Consider the following 20354-nt stretch of genomic DNA (forward strand, 5'->3'; position numbering starts at 1 on the left):
GCAGTGATGGTGCACGCCTTTAATCCCAGCACTCGGGAAGCAGAGGTAGGTGAATTTCTGTGAGTTCGAGGCCAGCCTGGCCTACAGAGCGAGATCCAGGACAGCCAAAGCTTCACAGAGAAACTCTGTCTTGAAAACAAAAACAAAAGTCCACACTAACATCCTAGCCTTTCTCACCTTCTCTACACTGTGCTCCTCTAGCTCATGGGCTCCCCACCCCCACCCCCCACAGTTCCCTCCTCCTGTCACTGTTCTCACTGTGCTCACTCTATTCTCTCCCCCCCACTATTCTCCCTCCTCCTCCTTTTTTTTTTTTTTATGGTTTTTCGAGACAGGATTTCTCTGTGTAGCTTTGCACCTTTCCTGGAACTCGCTTTGGAGACCAGGCTGGCCTCGAACTCACAGAGATCCGCCTGGCTCTGCCTCCCGAGCGCTGGGATTAAAGGCGTGCGCCACCACTGCCCGGCACTCTCTCCTCCTCTTGCAGATAGCCCTGGCCATGTCTGGACGGCTGGCCACGTTCCACCTACTTCTCTTCTCTGAACTCTTCCTGATGCCTCTGGCGATTCTCTCCTAATAAAACCTTACCCATGCCAGGAAACGGCCATGTTGGCAGTTTCTTTACTGTACCCCTTTGCCTGCAACAGCCAAAGCCAGTTATGTCTCTCCACTTTGTGTTGCCCTCCCCCCCAGCTTTTTGGATACAGGATGGAAGAAGAGAGGAAGCAAACATCACCCTTCCTCCTGTTAGGCGCCATACCTGTCTCCCACCTTTCAGACACAGGCACCTTCCCTATCGTTCTGTCTGCTCTGGTATTTCCTATTTTCATTCGGTTCAATTCAGAAAGCAGCAGCATATTTATTAGGCATAATGAACTAAGTTTAGTCTGTTAGGCAATTGAGACCTCACAAGACAGTCAAAAAACAAAAAATACCAGGTGTAGTGTTGCGGCCCTTTGATCCCAGTATTTGGGAGGCAGAGGCAGGCGGATCTCTGAGTTTGAGGCCAGCCTGATCCAGAGTGAATTCTAGGACAGCCAGGGCTATTTCACAGAGAAACCCTGTCTCGAGAAATCCCACATATGTAATACATATCTGCTCAGCATCTAAGATGGGTCCCTGGAACACATAAGTGTCTGTGGAATCACAGTTTTACAGGCGGCTCTCTCTAGTCAGGAGATGCCCCGTTGACAGCTCATGAAGTGAAAGAAGAATTGTCTTGTTCCTATTTCCCCTAACTCAGGCTGCTGAACTCAGAAGCAGGACACTCTGGCCAGGATGCTCCCATCCTCTTAACCCTCCTAACCATGGGGCAAGATGTGCCTGGTGTCTTTTTGCACAAACCTGTTTCTCAGTTTCTTTCCAGAATTTCTTGGGAAAAAGAAGTGTAAGATATCCTCTGTCTGAGTGGCACACATGTAGAAAATTTAAAAAACCACTCCAGGGAAGCCTGGTTTTCTTCAGACAATTTCTGTAGTTTGTTGCTGCTTTGATTGCACTCTCAAAAAACAGTTTTCCAGATCTGATCCTATCGTAGGATTCCTTTGCTTAGGCATCCTCCTAAGGATCAATCTGTCCTCATACAAATGATGAAACCGTTCTAATGTGAAATCCCCCTCCCCAGCTTAAGGAAAAGACACCACTTAAGTTTATTTTCCAGAATATAAATAGAGGAAGTATGACATCAAAGGAACTAAACGGCTGGGGTGGGGGTGGGGTGTCATTTCCCTTCTGTCTCCTTGCTCCAGTTGCGTTTTGACTCCTGGACTTCCTAAGCCTTTTCCTAACATTTCTCTCCTGGCTCCTCTTGCTTCTCCGATTCTGTCATTATAGAATACTGGTGAAGTCTTCAACTGAGACAGACTGTACCACATAATCCTATACGAGACTGCCAAAGAGCTCCAGTTTTTAAGCCCAACTTTGATTCCTTAGGGTGCTTCTCTGGGCCATTTCCTCTAATTCAAGTTAAGAACAATGCCCGTCCCTATCTTTGTACAATCCCTATCCTGGCCTCTCTTTTTATTTGTCTCTAGATGCAAACAGGATCTTTCCCCACCAAAGCTCTTCTAGAAATAGGTAGAGGTGTCATCACCCTTCTCCACAGAGTAATGAAAAGAAACTGTCGCCAAGGCACTAGAGAACCCAGGAATCCTTGCCCTGCCCGGGGCCCAGAGCCGACCCCACTGTTCCGCACCAAGTCGAGGGTTCGGAGAATTGGGAGACTACAACTCCCAGAAGGCCGTGCTGCCACGACCCCGCCTCTGCAGTTCCGCCCCATCAAGTATTCATCGGCCTTCCGGGGGTGGGGATTAGATGGGAGGTGGCCATGGGGCAGCGACCGGGGGTTGTTCCCTCTTCGGCTTCCGTAGAGGAGGTCGGGCGGACCTTCGTCCGGGGTTTCGGTGCCCCCCCTTCCCCTTCCCCGGGGTCCGGGGGTGACATTGCACCGCGCCCCTCGTGGGGTTGCGTCGCCGCCCCGCGCGGACTCCCCCCGCCCCGCGGCGCGCTGCTCCCACTCGCCTCCCTCGGCCGGGGCTCCCTCCCGCCCCCAGCTGCCCAGTCATGGGGGCTGCTGTGTTTTTCGGGTGCACCTTCGTCGCGTTCGGCCCAGCCTTCGCCCTTTTCCTGATCACTGTGGCTGGAGACCCGCTGCGGGTGATCATCCTGGTCGCGGGGTGAGTAGCGAGTGGTGGAGACGGGGCCAAGCGTAGAGAAAATGATGATACGGACAGAGCTGGAGGAGCCGGGGCGAGCATGGGAGCCTGAGTTGGGGGACAGAAGTAGGAACAGGTTGGCCAGGATCAAATCGTGGTTTAGGCGATTTTCCGCAGTCGGCTTCCGCCTTCCAGGGATTTCACAGATTCCTCCTGTAGTCCTCCCGGCAACGTCAGAGAAGGCCCAAGGCCGAGACTAGTGAGGGGGCTGTGCTGACCTCGGCCAGGCGAGGACCCAGGAACGGATGGATACCTTGCCTGTCGGTCCGTGCCCGCACACCGACTCCCATCGCACTGAAGACTCTAACCAGATTTCCTCCCCTTCTGCTGCTTGCAGATTCCTACAGCGGAGTCTGTTGGTGGAGACACTTATCCTGTTTGGTCCCTGTCTCCCTGACCATCCGGAAGTCTAACTTCCACTTTTCATGCTGCAGCCTTGGCTGGTTCCCTCCTTGACTTTCCTGGCTGCCCCTGTCCGTGCCTCTCTCATTGCCTTGTGTCTCCTCAGAGCCTTTTTCTGGCTGGTCTCCCTGCTCTTGGCCTCTGTGGTCTGGTTCATCTTGGTCCATGTGACAGACCGATCAGATGCTCGGCTCCAGTATGGCCTCCTGATTTTTGGTGCTGCTGTTTCTGTCCTTCTACAGGAAGTGTTCCGCTTTGCCTACTACAAGCTCCTTAAGTAAGGAGAAGGTGGGGTCTGGAAGGGAGAGGGGACAGTAGTCTGGTGGGAAGCGGGCCAGCCCTTGGATGGTGGTTGGAGTATGGGGCATTAAAGGGAGGGTCTTAGAGGGAAGGGAACGTTTCTGCCCTCCCTTATATTTCCTCTCTTTTATCCCAGGAAGGCAGATGAGGGCTTAGCATCGCTGAGTGAGGACGGACGATCACCCATTTCCATCCGCCAGATGGCCTATGGTGAGCCGAGGGAGAGGGACCAGAGGAGGGGTCGGACACCCCCCTCCTCCCTTTCAGGGTAATCTAAACATCCGCATGTGCTAAGTGTTTTTCTTCATACTTGACATCCAAGGAGAGGCAGTCTGGAGGGAGTTGTAGGTATAGCAGAATTTCCGCTGGGCATGGGGAAGGAGGTACTGGTAAGGATGCTGTGGTGATCTCGGATGTTGACGAGAATCTCCCTTCCCCCCAGTTTCTGGTCTGTCCTTCGGTATCATCAGTGGTGTCTTCTCTGTTATCAATATTTTGGCCGATGCACTTGGGCCAGGTGTGGTTGGGATCCATGGAGACTCACCCTATTACTTCCTGACTTCAGGTAAGGCTCACTTGTAATCCGAACTTTCTGCCCCGTCCGTCCCTGGCCCTGATCTGACTTACTGACCTTCCCTGGGAGACTCCTCTGGCTCAGCATCTCAGGAGGCTGGGAGAAGGTCAGGGACGCATCTCCTCCCCATCTCCCTCCCTGCAGCCTTTCTGACAGCAGCCATTATCCTGCTCCATACCTTTTGGGGAGTTGTGTTCTTTGATGCCTGTGAGAGGAGACGGTACTGGGCTTTGGGCCTGGTAGTTGGGAGTCACCTGCTGACTTCAGGACTGGTGAGTTGGAGATAGGGAGGGGCCGGAGTCAGGGAGAAACCATTTCATGGTGAGTGGGATGGGGTAGGTGTTCTCACTTCGTATCATTAACTTACCTGGGTGGAGGCAGAGAGGTGAGTCTCTGGGTCCTGTCACCTCCACACCAGTTAGGCCACCTGCTCTGGGGAGGAGCCTGACATGCTTAGTCAGACCAATGCAGAAGGCCTGAGGTGAATAGGAGGAGCTGAACCCTTTGAGGGAATCTGCAATTCAAAGTTCCCTTAGCTACAAGATGTTGGTGCTTTGAAGGGAAGTCTGGGGGAGATTCGGTCAGAGGCACAGAGTGAGTGTTGGGGTTCGATGGGGGAGAGAAGCTCACTTCTTTTCTGTCCTCCTTCTCAGACATTCCTGAACCCTTGGTATGAGGCCAGCCTGCTGCCGATCTACGTAGTCACTGTGTCCATGGGGCTCTGGGCGTTCGTCACAGCTGGCGGCTCCCTCCGAAGTATCCAACGCAGCCTCTCGTGTAAGGACTGACTACCTGGACTGATCGCCCGACAGATCCCATCTGCCTGTCCACTGCCCATGACTGAACCCAGCCCTAGCCCGGGTCTATTGCCCACGTCCTCCGTCTCCTCGCTGATGTGTCCCGCTACCTTCCGGGTTTGGCGTTGTCCATTTGTGACCTGTAGTCTCTAAGCTCTATCAGGAACAGCCTGGGTGCAGCCCGTCAGGGACTGGTGGGTTTGAATCTGTGTTTCTCCCCACCACCTGGGGAGCCCCTTGTCCAGGTCTCCCCATGTGTCAGTGCTCCTGAGTCACCCTGCCCATGACTCACCCCGCTTCCCCTCTGCAGGCCGACGGCAGGAGGACAGTCGGGTGATGGTGTATTCTGCCCTGCGCATCCCACCCGAGGACTGAGGGAGCATGGGGGGGACCCCTGGGCCTGGGGTGCCCTCCCGACCTCCTCCCGTATTTCTCCATCTCCAGTTCTGGACAGTGCAGGTTGCCAAGAAAAGGGACCTAGGTTAGCCATGGCCCTGGTGACGAGGTTACCGGAGGCTCAAGGGTAGATGAGTTCAGTTTTCCAGTATCTCCTGCCCAGACTGGACATCTTGGTCTTTTTCTCAGGTCTGAAAGGAACCATTTTTGGTATGATAATGACCCCAGAAATGCCTTTTTTTTTTTTTTTTTTAAGTGTGTGGGGGAGGAGGTATCCTGGGAGCTTCCTAACCTCTGTGGGGCTGTACTTCGCTCCTGAAACTGCTGATCATGGCTCATTTCTATCCCACTTTCCCCTTGGTCCCAGGCCCTGGGGAAAAGGAAGGAAGTGCATGTTTGGGAACTGGTACCACTGGAACTCGTGTTTTAACGTCCGTGACCATCAGCACCCCTCCGCTCCCCAAGGTGAAGTGGAGGGTGCTCTGGGGGTCGGTCCATTCCATGGCAGCGCCCCTGGAGGAGTCAGACTACCATGGCATGCAGGCCAAGAGGGCAGACATTTTTTCTAGTTTTTAATTGGGGTGTGGGAGGGCTGGGGAGGTTTTCTATCACTGTGTCATTTTTCTGCTGAGGGTGGGATATCCCATCCTTTTAATCAAGGTGATTGTGATTTTGACTAATAAAAAGGACTTTATAATTGTGGGGGAACTTGGCTTTCAAGAGAGGGGATAATGGATTGAGATTTCTAGCCCCTGGTGGCTCTGGTCCAGCCTCCACCCCAGCCTGGCAACCGGTGTTCACCATGGCAGTTTTGTTGTAGTATCAGAAGCATCGGTTGGTGGTTTAATGTGTAGAAACTGGGTTAGTTTTTCCCAGAAGTAGATTCCTCCTTGTCCAGGAATAGGATACAAGGAGTTAATCCCCCAGTTTTCTTCTCTGTGTCTGTCTCTACCACCCAGAGGACAGGGGAACTCTCCCACCCTTGAAAGGCACAAAAGACAGACCAGAATTAAGGTCAGAAACTTGAGTTTTCAAACATTATTGAGCAAAAAAAATAACTAAAATCCTAGCAGCAGCTCTTTTTCCTAGAGGAAAGAAAAAAATCCACGACGTGTGTCTAGGTGAGGGGCAGTGAAACTGTAAGGTGAGGGACATCAGGGCCTATCCTCAGCTAAACATTAAAACAGGGATCTCCCGACCTTCGTTGTTGAAAGGCCAACAGCTCAGCTTTTCCTTCAAGAACTGGGTCCTGGCTTCTCTGGTGTATGAGTGGGGAGGTGGTATGTAGAAGGGCATGTGTCTGCCTACTACTGGTAGTTCAGTCCCTGCACCCCCTTAGAGAGGCTCTCTAACAGGTATAAGGGGAAGGCGTCCATGGCATCTTGAGACAGCTTACGCCTCTGTGGCAGCCCGTGCTGAGGTGAAGACCACACTCTTCCTGTTTCCTAGCCTCTTCTTCCTGGAAGGATAAACAGTGGTTCATGGGAATGACTAGTGTCCCAAGTGAAGATTAGGACAGGAAATAAGTATCTGATTATGACCCTAACTTTTCTCCTTCCTTCCCCTTCTGAGTATTGGGATGACAAGGGTGTGCCAGCATGCCAGGTTTAATGTGGTGCTAGGGGTCAAACCCAAGGCTTCGTGCATGCTAGGCAAGCACCCCACCAACTGAGCCATAGCTCCAGAGACATTTTTTATTGTTTTTGAGACGGGGTGTCTTTCTATGTAGCTCTGGCTGTCTTGGAACTCACTCTGTATACCACGATGGCCTTGAACTCACAGAGATCCTTCTGCTTCTGCCTCCCAAGTGTTGGGATTAAAGGTGTGCACTACCATGCCCGGCTGAGAATGCAGTTTTTTTGTTTGTTCTTGTTTTTTGTTGGCTTGTTTTTTTGAGACAGGGTTTCTCTGTGTAGCCCTGGCTGTCCTGGAACTCACTCTGTAGACCAGGCTGGCCTTGAACTTAGAGGTCCACTTGCCTCTGTCTTCCAAATGCGAGGATTAAAGAAGTGCACCACTGCTGCCCAGCCTCTGAGAATACTAGTGAATCAAAGTAAAGGACTGCAGGGATAGAAAGGAGGACCTCACCTAATTTTTCGAGCGATGAAATAAACAGCCAGCAGAAGGCAGAGACATCCAGCCAGGATTCCCACGCCTAGACCCAGCATCTCTCCTGGGGAGATAAAGATGTCAGCCCAGTGTAACAGGCGCTAAGCCTTTCCAGTTTTGCTGGGAACCAAGACCCCTCATATTTCCATCCAGGGCTGACTTACCTGTGGTATACAATGGTCCCACTGTAGAGGAAGAAAACTTGGGTTAGGGGAGTTTCAGAACATCTTCCCATTTGGGAGCTCTGCTTACACACCAGGAAAATGACCTGGGCATCCATGGCTAGGAGTGGTTCCCAGTCTAAAGTATGAGAAACCCGCCCTCGGCCTTCTTCTGCCCAGGGCTTGACTGTTTCATGCCTTGAGTTCCTCAGTTTCCCACCTCTTCTGAGCCCTGCGAGTCACCTTGGGTGAAAGAAGCAAAGACGGTCCGCTGGTTGAGAGGCTGGGGGACTCTGTAGTTCCGTATGAGGGGCTCAGGGGGCGCCTCTTCTGTAGAGGACAGCATCTCCTGGAGCTTTTCTAACTGAGGAGCAGCAGTGTAGAAGTCACTCTGGGGCCTGGGCAAGGGTCTCAAGTTAAAGTAGCTCGTTGCCTCCCCACCACTCACCTGTCCCATTGACATCTCGACCCTTCTGTCGAAGACTGTCCAGAGGACACTCTGGTAGCAGGGGGGAGTTGTGAGTGAGCCGTTGTAACGGAAGAACTGCTCCAGCTCTTGGGGAACAGCTCTCTCACACTGAAGGCAGGCACGAAGGTTACATCATCTGGGGAGAACAGGGCAATGGTCAACCTTCCTGGACCGGCTTCCTCTAGGCAGAGTGCACTGCCAACCCACGGCCTGCTCCCAAAGCCTCTTCGGTCAGGTTTCGAAAGTTTCTCTGCGGTTGAGTTCTTGCTGCAGGTTTTTAGGGCTCACCTTTGTGTCTTATTTTATGCAGATGACTCAGGATGTGCTCATAAGCTGGATTCTCAGTCTCACCCACCTGTGAAGGGAGCGTATGGTTGAAACAAGCATGTGTTTGGAGTAAGAGTGCATGGGCTAAAAAGTACAGAAAGGCCGGCAAAGAACAGGCCTGAGGAGTGTACATAAACGGAGAGAGACCTGGGAGGGCTAGGGGGACTGACCTCAATTAAGATGCCTAGGACAGCCAGGCCCTGGGGCTTCTGGGCAGCCTCACTCAGGCTGCCATAGGACTCCGAGTCATAATGGACCACGTGGAGCTGTGGGGAGGAAGAAGGGGACCGAGTTACCTGGGGCTTCCTCATTCTCCCCAGGGCTTTGACTTCGGTCACCACCTCAATCCCCCAACCCAAGGCTCTGCCCCCAAAGCCTTGCCTTCTCCCCTCAATCTGACTTTTCAAGGGCTCAGCCCCATCCTTTCTCCAAGATCAATGGGACATGGAACGGTGCCCTCTAGATTCCGAGTCCTAGTCGGTACCTCTGCGGCTGTGGCTTCACTGTTGATCTGGTGCTCTGAGCCCTCTTGGGATCCTTTCTGACCCCAGTGCAGGTGGAGCTGGGCTGCTGTGTATTTCCGGGGCAGTCCCCCCAGGTGCAGGGTAGGGGGCAAGGAGAGCTGTACTGTGAGGAAAACAAGGTAGGATCGGTGGGGGAAGTGGACAGTCCCCACCCCACCTGCCACCGCTTGGGACACTTGACTCTTCTCTTCCTTCTCCTCCCAGAATTGCCTGGCTCCTCTACAGGCTGTGGCTTTCCTGACAGGGTGGCCTCTCTGCTGATGATTAGTCAGTGCTACAGCACTCTCCTACACACTGAACTTGATCATAGACATTCAATCCCACCTTGCCTGCAAAAGCCTGAAAATCTTTTAGACAGGGTTTCTCTGTGTAGCCCTGGCTGTCCTGGAACTTGCTCTGTAGACCAGACTGGCCTCAAACTCACAGAGATCTGCCTGCCTCCACCTTCGCCTCCCAAGTGCTGGGATTAAAGGTGTGGACCACCATTGCCCAGCTCTGAACCTCATTTGTCCTTGTTAATTAATGGCGTATTCTAATATTTTGCAAATTAGGGGTCTTTTTTTTTTTTTTTTTTTTGGTTTTTTCAAGACAGGCTTTGTGTCCTGGAGCCCAGACTTAGTAAAGGCGTGCTGCAAATAGGGGTCTTATTTCCTCTGGCTCTTTTAAGATCTGAGCTAGAACCTGCAGTCACTTGGAGTAAGGTCTTTTACCTGTGTGGCCATTATTGAATAGCTCCAAAGGTTCACTACCAGGCTGGTCATATCCATGGGGCTGTATAGCAGGCAGATCAGGGTCAAATATCACACTGTCCGTCTGGATGTCGATGGGGGACTGGGCATTGCCTCCACACTCAGGGTAAGAGGTTGGCCAGTGGTCCTGACCATGTGGGCCTGGTGGAGGAGTAAGTTACCATGGGCATTTGGCCAGCCCACAGCCCCTGCCACCCTTTAGTAACACACCCCCCTACCCACCCCACCCCACCCTACCCCACCTCCGCATACTGCGCATGTTATAGTGGAGGTAGAGATCTGCTCTGCTCTCACCACCCAGTAGGGTAAGGCTGGGTGAGGTGGGAACCCCCACTGCACTCTAGGCGGCAGCGCCCCTGGCCTCCCCAGAAGCAGGGGTGATTCTCCAGCTACCCAAATTAGTGGGAGAGTGGTAGCTTTCACTCACCTGGAGTTTGAGCACAATGCAGCTTGAAAGGGGGGGAAGAGGAAACAGAAAGCCGGAATACCCGGGTACCCGGGGAGGTAGAATTCGAGGGGACAGCTGACCCTAACAACTGCTCCCTGTCAAGTAGTCTTGGGGTCCAGATATCCTTTCTATCACTCACTCCTTGCTCTCACACCGGACCTGGCTTTGACTGCAGATAGGTCATTAATCAGACGTTCAAAGGGATTGAGTTCCACTGTCCCTAGAGTCATAGTATCCCGCCAGCCTCTTCCTCCTGACCTCACGCTCTGTCCGGTTTCAGACAGGTGGGGGGTAGGACTGTTGGGGAGAAAGCCAGAAGAATGGCCGCTGAGCGCAGTGCAGTGCGCCTCTCCCCACCCAGGCTGCTTCATTCCCACACAGATTGACGGCGGACTCATTGGCCTTTTTGCTGAATCAGCAGACGTGGGATTTAATGGTTAGAGCAGGGTCTAGCAGCCACATGTGCAAACCCCAGGGCATGTGTCTGTGTGGTGTCCCGCAGAAGACAGGGGCTAGTGTGGGAAGCTCAAGGGAAGCTCTTCCTCCTCCCCAGGACAAGTCTCCGAGTCAGGTGAGGGGGTCCCAGGGTGAAAGGTGTGCCGGGCCATCTGGAATTCTGCTCTCACCTTCATATGTCCAGTGGTGACCTGCAAGAGAGAGTCATGTGGGCTGTGGCCAGCGCAGCCGGGAGCGTGCGGAGCGTGCGCAGCCGGGAGCAGTGCCCGGGGCTCCCTCCGCTCTCCACTCTCTCCAGCGGGAGGCCCCCCTCCTTTTCTGCTCTCTCCCCCTCCACTCCAGCACTTCCCAAGTGAAGCCCTGAAACTGGACACCACCGCGGTGGAAAGGTCGGGGGTCCTATTTAAAACAACTAGCCAGGCTGTGCCCGGGGTTAATGAGTAAAGAGGGAGGGGCAACGGCCAGAGATAACGCCGCCGAGAGACTAAAATTAACCTGGATCCAAATGTGCAGGCGGCCCAACCCTTACTTTTCTCCAGCTGGAGCCGAGTCAGTGTAACACTTAGAAAGAAGATCGGGGTGGGGTGGGGTAAGGGTGTGGGCAGAGGGCTCGGAAGGACAGGGAACAAAAGAGGACGGAAACACGTTCGGTGTGTGGCGGCACTACTGACGGCAGGAGGGTCTGTTGACCCTTTGCCGTGATGCACCACGTGGAGACGCAGGACTTGGATTGATCCTTCCTTTCTGGTCTTACTAGCTCTACAGGGAAGTTGCCTACCCTCACGAACCTCGGCTCCTGAACTCTCAGACAACGAGGGGGCAGGAGGCAGGGGATCGTCTATTCTAGGTTGAGGGTGGTGGGTGGGCAAGGCAGCCGGGCTGGCAAGGACGGGATGAAAGTGAAGCATTGTGTGTGGAGAGGAGAGCTGCCAGCCGGGTCACATGCAGGCTCTCTCATGCAGTTCTGCCTCTGGCTAAAAATCTGGGGGTCTGTGGATCTAACTACCCCCCCCCCATGGCTAACCTGCTCTGAGGAGAAGAGGAAATCTAATTGTAGATTGGCTTGTACTGTTTAAATCTAGGAACTGGGGGACAAAAATCCCAAGTTCCTTTTCGTCTTTATTAGTCCTTTACTTATTTTGTTGTTTGAGGCAAGGTATTGCTCTGTGGTCCATACTGGCCCAGTATTCAGCATGTGGTCCCGGCTGACCTCGCACTTGGGACAACGGTGCCTCAGCCTCCTGAGCGCTGGAATCACAAGCATGTGGTACAATGCCCAGCGTCTCTATCATTCCTTTAACTGCTCAGACTTGTAAGATGTTTTAGGTCTCATCCTTGGTCTGTCCAGCTGGCCCATTCCTCAGCTCAAGAGACTCTGCAATGTAGCTCAAGTGGGAGGAGATGGTGGCGCATGTCTTTAGTTCCAGCATTTAGGAGGCAGAGGCAGATGGATCTCTGTGAGTTCGAGGCCAGCCTGGTCTACATAGTGAGTTCCAGGACAGCCAGGGCTACACAGAGAAACTCTGTCTCAAAAAAAGCCCAAATGGGGTTGGAGGCATCCACTCATTCACTATCTCTGTGGGATACTACAACAGCTAGCGTTCCCTGGCTTTGTGAAGGTGCCCTGCCCTTCCTGTTAAATGCTCTGCACTGATTCTAATATCTATTTCTCCTCTTTCCCCGTTTCTTCTCAACAGAGAACTTTGACTCTCCGTTTTCAGTTTTCACTTGGTTCCCTTGGTCCCATCTGCTTCCTGCCTCCTCTTGCTTTCTAGAGACTCCTCCCGCTTAGTGCTTCCAACAAATGATCCTTCACCTACTGCGTGCTGGATACTGAATGCGACGTGGGAAGCACAAAAAACAATGTAGAAGCCAGGCATAGTGATGCAGACGGGAGGCAGAAGCAAGTCTCCCCTCAGCTGCATAGTGAGCTACCCTCTGGCTCCAGGAGACCTTGTCTCAAAAACAAAGAAACAAACAAGCAACAACAAAAAAGCTGTGGGCATGCCTGAAGCATTCCTGGACTCCAGGAACACCGTTTCCGGAGTCTTTCCCTCTCTTTCCCACTCCTGAAAGTACACTGTACGCAAAGGGCTGGTGACCAAGGGCCAGTAACTCAGTCTATCATCGTGATACTTTCAGGGAAATGGAACCAACTGGTTAGTTTCTCTGGACACCTTGGCAGGTAGTGGGATTATCATCTGTCAGCTGGGCATCGGGGTCTCAGCGGGCAGCCTTGGAGTACGTGTGACTTTGCACCCCTGCTCTCCCTAACCAGCAGAGTGCATAAACAAAGGCGCGCTGCCTGGGACCAGGGCAGTAGGGAAAGGGCTTTGCAGAGAACTGTAGCTGGCCAAGTTTCCTACACATGTGAGCGTTCACACGCTGGCCCCTGCCAGTTCTCCCCTGCCGCAGCAATAGCTGGGCAAGAGAGGGAAAGGAAAAGAATAGAGGGGCTCTCCTCCATACTCTCCCCCCACCCCACCCCCAGCCCCATGCCTTTTCCCCAGCCCCTAGGCTTCCCTTTACACCTCTCCTCCCCCACTTAAGTACACATGGCGTGGCCATTAACCCAGACACAGTTGTACCTACCCCCGTCTGCAGCCAGGATCCAAGCCACCTTTAACAGGAGAGCGAAGAACAACATAGTATCTCCACAGCGGTGCACCCGGGGGGCCAGGAATTTGGGAGCTAGGAGAGAGAGAGAGAGGTGGAGAAGGAGAGAGAGAGGAGTTTCTGGCGTGTTTTCTTCTTGTCTCTGCGAGCTTCCAGGGATTTGATTTTCCTCAGGTTAGAACGAACTTCTGGATCCCAGGATAAATTAATCAATATCTCTCTCTCTCTCTCTCTCTCTCTCTCTCTCTCTCTCTCTCTCTCTCTCTCTCTCTCTCTCTCTCTTCTCTGTTTTCCTCTCTCAGCTCTCTGTCTGTCCCTCCACCACTTACTGGCCAGCAACTCGACAGTTGCCTCCGGCTTTTAAGGTGGCTCTGAACCGGTGTATGTGAGAAGGGGGGTGGTGCCGGGCCTGCAGGGGAGCAGCTAGCTCCTTAAATAGCGGATTAGGCATGCAGGATGGCCCCGCGGAGCGAGCGTCCTGGCCTGGGTTCAGGAGCCCAGCAGGCGGGAGCTCTTCCTTTGCCGTTCCCTCCGCCGCTGAGATGGGTGTCCCCTGGAACTCTACCGGCAGGGAAGGGGGGTTTTGCACCTCTCTCTCCAAGGTCAATGTGTTCTCGCCGGCCTAAGGAGCACATCCCTGGGTGGTGTGGGACGGCTGGCGGGGAACCTGTTTCCAAACCCAAGAGAAGTTGAGCTGGTTGGGACCAGAAAGGGAGTCAGACTTGGGAGATAGGAGAACAGAAGTTGGGGGCCCAGGGCGCTGGTGGGGAGAGTGGGAAGTCAGGGTTTAAAATCTGGATTGTGGAGACCAAGAAGTTGGGGCGAGGGGAACTGGTCTCCCGTGCTTTCTCTGGTGCCTGTCACTTCCCACCCCCTTCCTTAGGTCCACGTGCCTGCGTAGCCTGGGGTGGGGGTGCGGTTTTGTTTGTGGTATAAAGCCCATTTGTGTGCACAGCGGGGGAGGGGTTGTCACAGCACCAGGGAGAGACAGCATTCTAACTACCAGACCCAGCCACCTCCCTCCCCGGGGAGCCCAGATCTAGGGCGCCTTTTGTCACTGAAGAGGACACTGACCCTTAGCAGAGAGGCCTGGGCAGGAGGGGCGAGGGGTGACTGTGGAAACAATTACTGTCACCATGAGAAAAAGGCGGGACTCCAGAGAAAGAGAGGGGAGGGGCCAGAGAGAGGCCATGTGACCAGCGGGGTGAGGGGGTCCCGGGGCTTCCCGCCCACCCGACAAAGGGTCGCTGCAGGTCCGACGGGACCGGGTGAAACCTGCCACGGTGGAGTTAGCCAGTGGAGCGTGGAGGCTGCGTGGCGTCTCAGGAATTTGAGCTGTTGAGCGCTCCCCCACGGGACTAGAAATCCCGATCGGAATGTACGTCCTAAGTCCCTCATTAGTGAGTGTGAAAGCCACAGATAATTTCAAGCCAGATGGTGAAATCTCTGTCTCCTCCATACCCTTCGCTCACTAGCCTAGGGCATGCACCTACGTGAGGTCTTTCTGCCCTCCTGGTTCCTAACAAGTAGCAATAAATGGCCAAAACAAAGGGAGCCGAAGCCAAACAAGGGCACAGGATAAAAGCCAAATGAACAGAATAATGCATGTGCTGGGTCATCACTCCTGCGGAGACGGTAGCTCCGAGCGCTTTCTGTCCCGTGACTAAGCTTCAGAGCAAGCTTGATGTTTTTTTTTGTTTTGTTTTGTTTTATGTAACCTTTTTTATGCTTTCATCGCTTTGCGAATTCTTCATTCCCCTATAGAAAAGTTTCCGTCTTGAAGTCGTTCCAAAGCTCCATCCATGCCATCTAGGAAGAATAAAAGATGTAAAATGTAAGTTAAGACGTCTTTGGAATGGGGGAAGTTATAGGAGGTGGGGTCGGGGAGGGAGAGCGGATACGTATTTCACAAGGTAGGAAAGAAGGGGTTGGGATAGAATGACCGGGTCAGTCCGGAGCTCCCCTGGAGCATCTGCGACCGAGATTCAGCTTCCCAGGCAGGAAGTGCGTCTCGCCTGGCGCCACCTCCCGGCTTACCTAAGAATTTTTAAATTTTAAAATGTGGGATTCCTTCTGGACAGCAGTCGGTGCTGGACGTTTGGGGACTTTGCCTACATGATTGAACGTTGCTTCATAAAAGGAATCTTAGCTCCTAGTCAACACTTCGGCTCCCCGAGCAAGCAGCCTGTCCGGGAGTTCCGAGTCCCCCAAACGAACAAAGGCTGGTTTCTAGGAGAGGGAGAAAGAACTGCCCTCCTCCGACCTGACTTTTTGTTTGGCTCTCTGGCGTTACTGTGAACACATTGCTTTCTTTCTAGCTGCGTTGATTTGGAGCAGGTGCAAGGGAATATGTGAAAACGGGGAAGGAAAAGAGGAGAAAGGTGACTGAGTTATTCGACCTCCTCCAGGTAGTTTCTTCTCAGACTCCCGAGTCTTTGTTTGGGTTTTTCCCTTCTCGCTCCCAAGCCCTGGGCTCACCCCGCACCTGGCCCGAAGCCCACCAAACCCGAGACATTCCTCTGCCATATGGCGCCATCTCCTGTCCTTGCAAGGCAGTGAGACGTGAATGTCAGATCACAACTGTTTTCTTAAAAGTTCTTAACTTGGATGTTTAAACTCACTGCTTTAGAATGCTTCTGTGGCAAACCCTCTCAGTGCCCTGAGTTGGCGTGGTAGGGTACAAGGTCCAGGAAAGGATGGAGTTAGGTTAAAACAACTGAGGAGACAGATTAGATGAAATTAGATTTTCTAGAAAAGCTAATAACAAAAACAAACAAAAAGAAATGCTAACAACGTTGTTGCTGAGATGATATAATGGAGGTACAAACATTCTAATTTTATAGGGAATCACATTTAGTATTACATGCTTGCCTTCTGACCCTAAGTCCTGAAGGCCCTTCAGCAAACACAGAATTGTTTACAAATTACAGTTTTCGGTAAATCTGTTGTCAGAAATATTGCAGGTGTGTGTGTGTGTGTGTGTGTGTGTGTGTGTGTGTGTGTGTAATTTATTTGTATTTTATGTACATTGATGTTTTACCTGAAGGTATGTCTGTGTGAAGGTGTCGGATCCCCTGGAACAGGAGTTACTGACAGTTGTGAGCTGCCACGTGGGTACTGGGAATTGAACTCGGGTCCTCTAGAAGAGCAGCCAGTGCTCTTAACTGCTGAGCGACCTCCTCTGCAGGTTTTTTTTTTTTTCTCTTTTAATTAAAAAGTAATTTTCTGTCATGGATTGATACATGCACAGAACACTGCTAGGTCTATGGATGCTCGTGGATTAAATGAATGACTCTATCTCGTCTGTGGAACAGTGTTGGTTGTTGTTCCACCTCTGCGGTTTCACAGACCATTAGACCAGCAGGGCCCTTGGGCATCCATCCAAACTCCTTGTTATGCTCAGTGGAGAATGAATTTGGAGGGATTTAGGGATTCAGCTGGGGTTGATGAGAAAGCTGCGGGGCTAAATCAGTGAGAGAGTGCAGGCCTCCATGAGCATTCCCTTAGACCACTGGTTCATAGCATCGGGGAGCGCTGGGGTCGCCTGGAAAGCGTGGTAACTCAGATTTCCAGCCTGCGTCCTCATAGCTTCTTGATTTGTTTGTTTGTTTGGGATGGGGTATCTCTACACAGCCCTGGCTGTCCTGAAACTCACTGTGTAGACCAGGCTGGCCTTGGACTCACAGAGATCCACCTGCCTCTGTCTCCCGAGTGCTGGATTAAAGGTGTGCACCACCACACCTGGCCTATCTCAGTTCTGTAATTTGCATTTCTTTTTACATTTATTTATTTAGTGTGGGTGTGCATGTGCACACTCATGCCAGGTATATGTCTAGAGATATGCTTTATTTATTTTTACATTTACTTATTTTTGTGTACATGTGTGTGGGCACTCATGTAGAGGTCAGAGGACAACTTGTGGAAATTAGTTCTAACGTGTGTGTTTGGCGTTGAACATAGGTCTTTAGGCTTAACAGCAAACACCCTTTCCCACTGAGCCTGAGCCGGTTTGCTGGTCCCCAGAGGTCTACATTTGTAGCAGGTTCCTAGGTGAGATGAAGATGGTAGTCTGCGGGACTTCCCCTGAGAGCACCTGCCCCATCCCACTACAGGAGCAGATGTGGTGAGTTGGCTGTTTTTTTTTTTTTTTTTTTTTTTTTTTGGTTTTTCGAGACAGGGTTAGCTTAACTCACCAGTCACCAGCCCGGCCCAATTCTTACCTTTCTTCCTCCAAGCAGTTGGTTGAGATTAAAACCACCAATTCACTCTGCAGCCACCATATTCTCTGAGCTTAGCAACAATTCCCTCACAAACGTATTTTAGGTACTTCTAGGTACTGGGTACCAGTCATGACTTAGAAATGAACAAGTGAGTAAGACATGATCTTTGCCCTAAAACACCCCCGAATCTCGAAGGGATGCAGATTTTGTCCAGTGTCTAAACTAGACAGTGTGAGTGTCCATATAGCATCGGATGGAAGTGCGAGGGAGCCGGGGTGCTGCAGGATGATGAGCATTCAGACTTCTTTTACCTACACCAGTCTTTCTGTGGATGGCGATGGAACATTGTGATTTAACCAGACCGGATCACCCATAATAACATAACATTGGCCACTTGAAGGTGGGTGGCACCTGAACCATCCTCTCTGAGAATAACGACAAAGGATAGGCTGTCAGAGGAGGGTCCTCCCTGATCGAGGCAGCAAACTGTGTCCTGTGGGAAAAGGCTGTCAGGGGCCCCGGAGGGTGATGATGTCTTCCCCCTGTTCTGGTGGCTGCCTCATCCTGCCTGTCTTCTCCACTTCCTCCTTATTCTCTGCCTTCCGTCTAATTCAAGCTTGTGCACTAACCCTAACAAAGTTCTTTTTGCAAGGAGAAATCCAACCCCCTCTCCTCATGTAACCTAGGCTAGACACAAACTCTCTGTGTAGCTGAGGCTAACCTTTAATTCTTGATCCTCCTGCCTGAGTTCCCAAATACCAACGGTGTGTAATCTGTGCCTGATTGAAACTTTATTTTATTTTTTTAATTTTTAAAGATTAATTAATTTATTTTATGTTTATGAGTATTTTACCTGTAGGTGTGTAGAGGAACATGTGGATAGAGTGTCTGTTGAGGCCAGAAGAGGGTTTTGGATCCTCTGGAACTGGAGTTAGAGACGGCTGTGATCCACTTGTAGATGCTAGGAATTGAACCCTGGTCCTCTGCAGGAACAGCCAGTACTCTTTTTTTTTTTTTTTTTTTTTTAAAGATTTTTATTTATTTAATATGTATACAGTGTTCTGCCTGCATGTATGCCTGCAGGCCAGAAGAGGGCACCAGATCTCATTACAGATGGTTGTGAGCCACCATGTGGTTGCTGGGAATTGAACTCAGGACCTCTGGAAGAGCAGCCAGTGCTCTTAACCTCTGAGCCATCTCTCCAGCCCATAGCCAGTACTCTTAATCACTGAGCATCTCTCCAGCCTTTTATTATTTATTTATTTATTTATTTATTTATTTATTTATTTATTTATTTATTTATTTATTTTTCCAGACAGGGTTTCTCTGTTCAGGCCTGGCTGTTCTGGAACTCACTCTAGACCAGTCTGGCCTTGAACTCACAGAGATCCGCCTGTCTCTGCCTCCCAAATGCTGGTATTAAAGGCGTGCGCCACCACTGCCCGGCTTATTATTTCATTTATTCATCTATCTACATCTTTTATTGAATGCTGAAAGGAAGCACATTACAAAGATTGACTTTTCACTCCTGATTTCTCTCTCCCTCTGCTCCACCTGCCCCTCTCAGTGCAGGAACCAAAGGTAGGACCTCGCACACGCTGGGCAAACACTCTCACACTGAGAGCACACTCCACGTCGATACCATTCCCTTCCTCCGTTGTTTGTTTGCTGTTACTGTTTTTTTTTTTTTTTTTCTTCGAGACAGGGTTTCTCTGTGTAGCTTTGCGCCTTTCCTGGAGCTCACTTGGTAGCCCAGGCTGGCCTCGAACTCACAGAGATCCGCCTGCCTCTGCCTTCCGAGTGCTGGGATTAAAGGCGTGTGCCACCACCACCCGGCGCTGTTACTGTTTTTATATTATCTCCCTTTCTCAGATGAGGCCCTCACTGAGTAGCTCAGATCGGCCTTCAACTCCTTTTCTTCTGCGCATGCTTCCTTAGCGCTGCGGTTATAGCTGTGTATCAGCACGCCTGACTCAATTTACTCCTTTTTCATTTTTATTTTTTCGATTTTGGGAACTGAACCCAGCGGCCTTGTGTGAGGGCCAAGGGCTTAAACACTGAGTGTTAGCCTCAGCTCTCTTGTTACTTTTTTTTTTTTTTTTTTTGGTTTTTGGTTTTTCCAGACAGGGTTTCTCTGGATAGCTTTGGTGCCTTTCCTAGAACTCACTCTGTAGCCCAGGCTGGCCTCGAACTCACAGACATCTGCCAGGTTCTGCCTCCCGAGTGCTGGGATTAAAGGCATGCGCCACCAACTTCCGGCTTCTCTTGTTACTTCTTATTTTGAGATAGAGTCTCACCAAATTGCCCAAGCTAGCCTCTCCAGTGGCGGGAATAAAGGCTTTTTCAAAAAATAAAAAGAGCCCAGGAGATAAATAGTGCAGGAGAGAAAGTGCTTGTCTTGTAAGCATGAGGCTAAGGGTTCAGATCTCTGGAGCCTGTGTAAATATGGACAGGTTTGGAGGCTGGGAGCAATCGAGGCAGACCTTGTAAACCTGTGGTAAACTTTGGACATACACACAAACACACACAAAGGTGCACACCATACACCCCCCACACACAAACATGCATATCCCCCCAATAATAAAAAGAAAAAAAAAAAAAAAAAAAAAAAAAAAAACGGGCGGTGGTGGCGCACACCTTTAATCCCAGCACTCGGGAGGCAGATCCAGGCGGATCTCTGTGAGTTCGAGGCCAGCCTGGGCTACCAAGTGAGTTCTAGGAAAGGCGCAAAGCTACACAGAGAAACCCTGTCTCGAAAAAACAAAACAAAACAAAAAAGAAAAAAAAAGTAGTACTTGGAGTTGACCCCAGAATAGTGGGGAACTTCAGATCTCAGCAAAGAATAATTAGTTTTTCCCCTCCTTTGTTATTTAATTAATTAATTTATTTATTTAAAGATTTATTTATTATGTATACAGTATACTGCCTGCATGTGTCCCTGCAGGCCAGAAGAGGGCACCATATCTCATTACAGATGGTTGTGAGCCACCATGAGGTTGCTGGGAATTGAACTCAGGTCCTCTGGAAGAGCAGCCGGTGCTCTTAACCTCTGAGCCATCTCTCCAGCCCTGTTATTTAATTTTTAAAAAGGA

At 51.2% G+C, this 20354-nt stretch overlaps 2 protein-coding genes and 1 long non-coding RNA gene across 3 annotated transcripts; 2 read left to right on the top strand and 1 right to left on the bottom strand.

The window, feature by feature from the left end:
• Positions 1-2313: 2313 nt before the first annotated feature.
• On the top strand, positions 2314-5908 carry Aph1a (aph-1 homolog A, gamma-secretase subunit). The gene is made up of 7 exons (XM_028856230.2): positions 2314-2675; positions 3223-3393; positions 3553-3626; positions 3859-3981; positions 4135-4262; positions 4644-4767; positions 5098-5908. The coding sequence occupies exons 1-7, from the start codon at positions 2563-2565 to the stop codon at positions 5160-5162; spliced, it is 798 nt and encodes a 265-aa protein (XP_028712063.1). The 5' UTR covers positions 2314-2562; the 3' UTR covers positions 5163-5908.
• Positions 5909-6192: 284 nt separating this feature from the next.
• Positions 6193-13478, bottom strand: Ca14 (carbonic anhydrase 14). The gene is given in 13 exon segments (XM_028856227.2): positions 6193-6642; positions 7272-7356; positions 7457-7477; positions 7697-7817; positions 7902-8008; positions 8011-8058; positions 8211-8277; positions 8420-8515; positions 8734-8876; positions 9484-9663; positions 10597-10617; positions 13019-13117; positions 13372-13478. Coding segments are annotated over 12 exon segments (1011 nt in total). The 5' UTR covers positions 13074-13117; positions 13372-13478; the 3' UTR covers positions 6193-6575.
• A 421-nt stretch (positions 13479-13899) lies between these two features.
• LOC119088196 lies at positions 13900-14880 on the top strand. The gene is made up of 2 exons (XR_005091803.1): positions 13900-14420; positions 14807-14880. It is a non-coding gene; the product is annotated as an uncharacterized LOC119088196 (long non-coding RNA).
• The last annotated feature ends 5474 nt before the right edge of the window (positions 14881-20354 follow it).

The sequence above is a fragment of the Peromyscus leucopus genome, chromosome 6 (assembly GCF_004664715.2).
Source record: "Peromyscus leucopus breed LL Stock chromosome 6, UCI_PerLeu_2.1, whole genome shotgun sequence".
NCBI lineage: Eukaryota > Metazoa > Chordata > Mammalia > Rodentia > Cricetidae > Peromyscus > Peromyscus leucopus.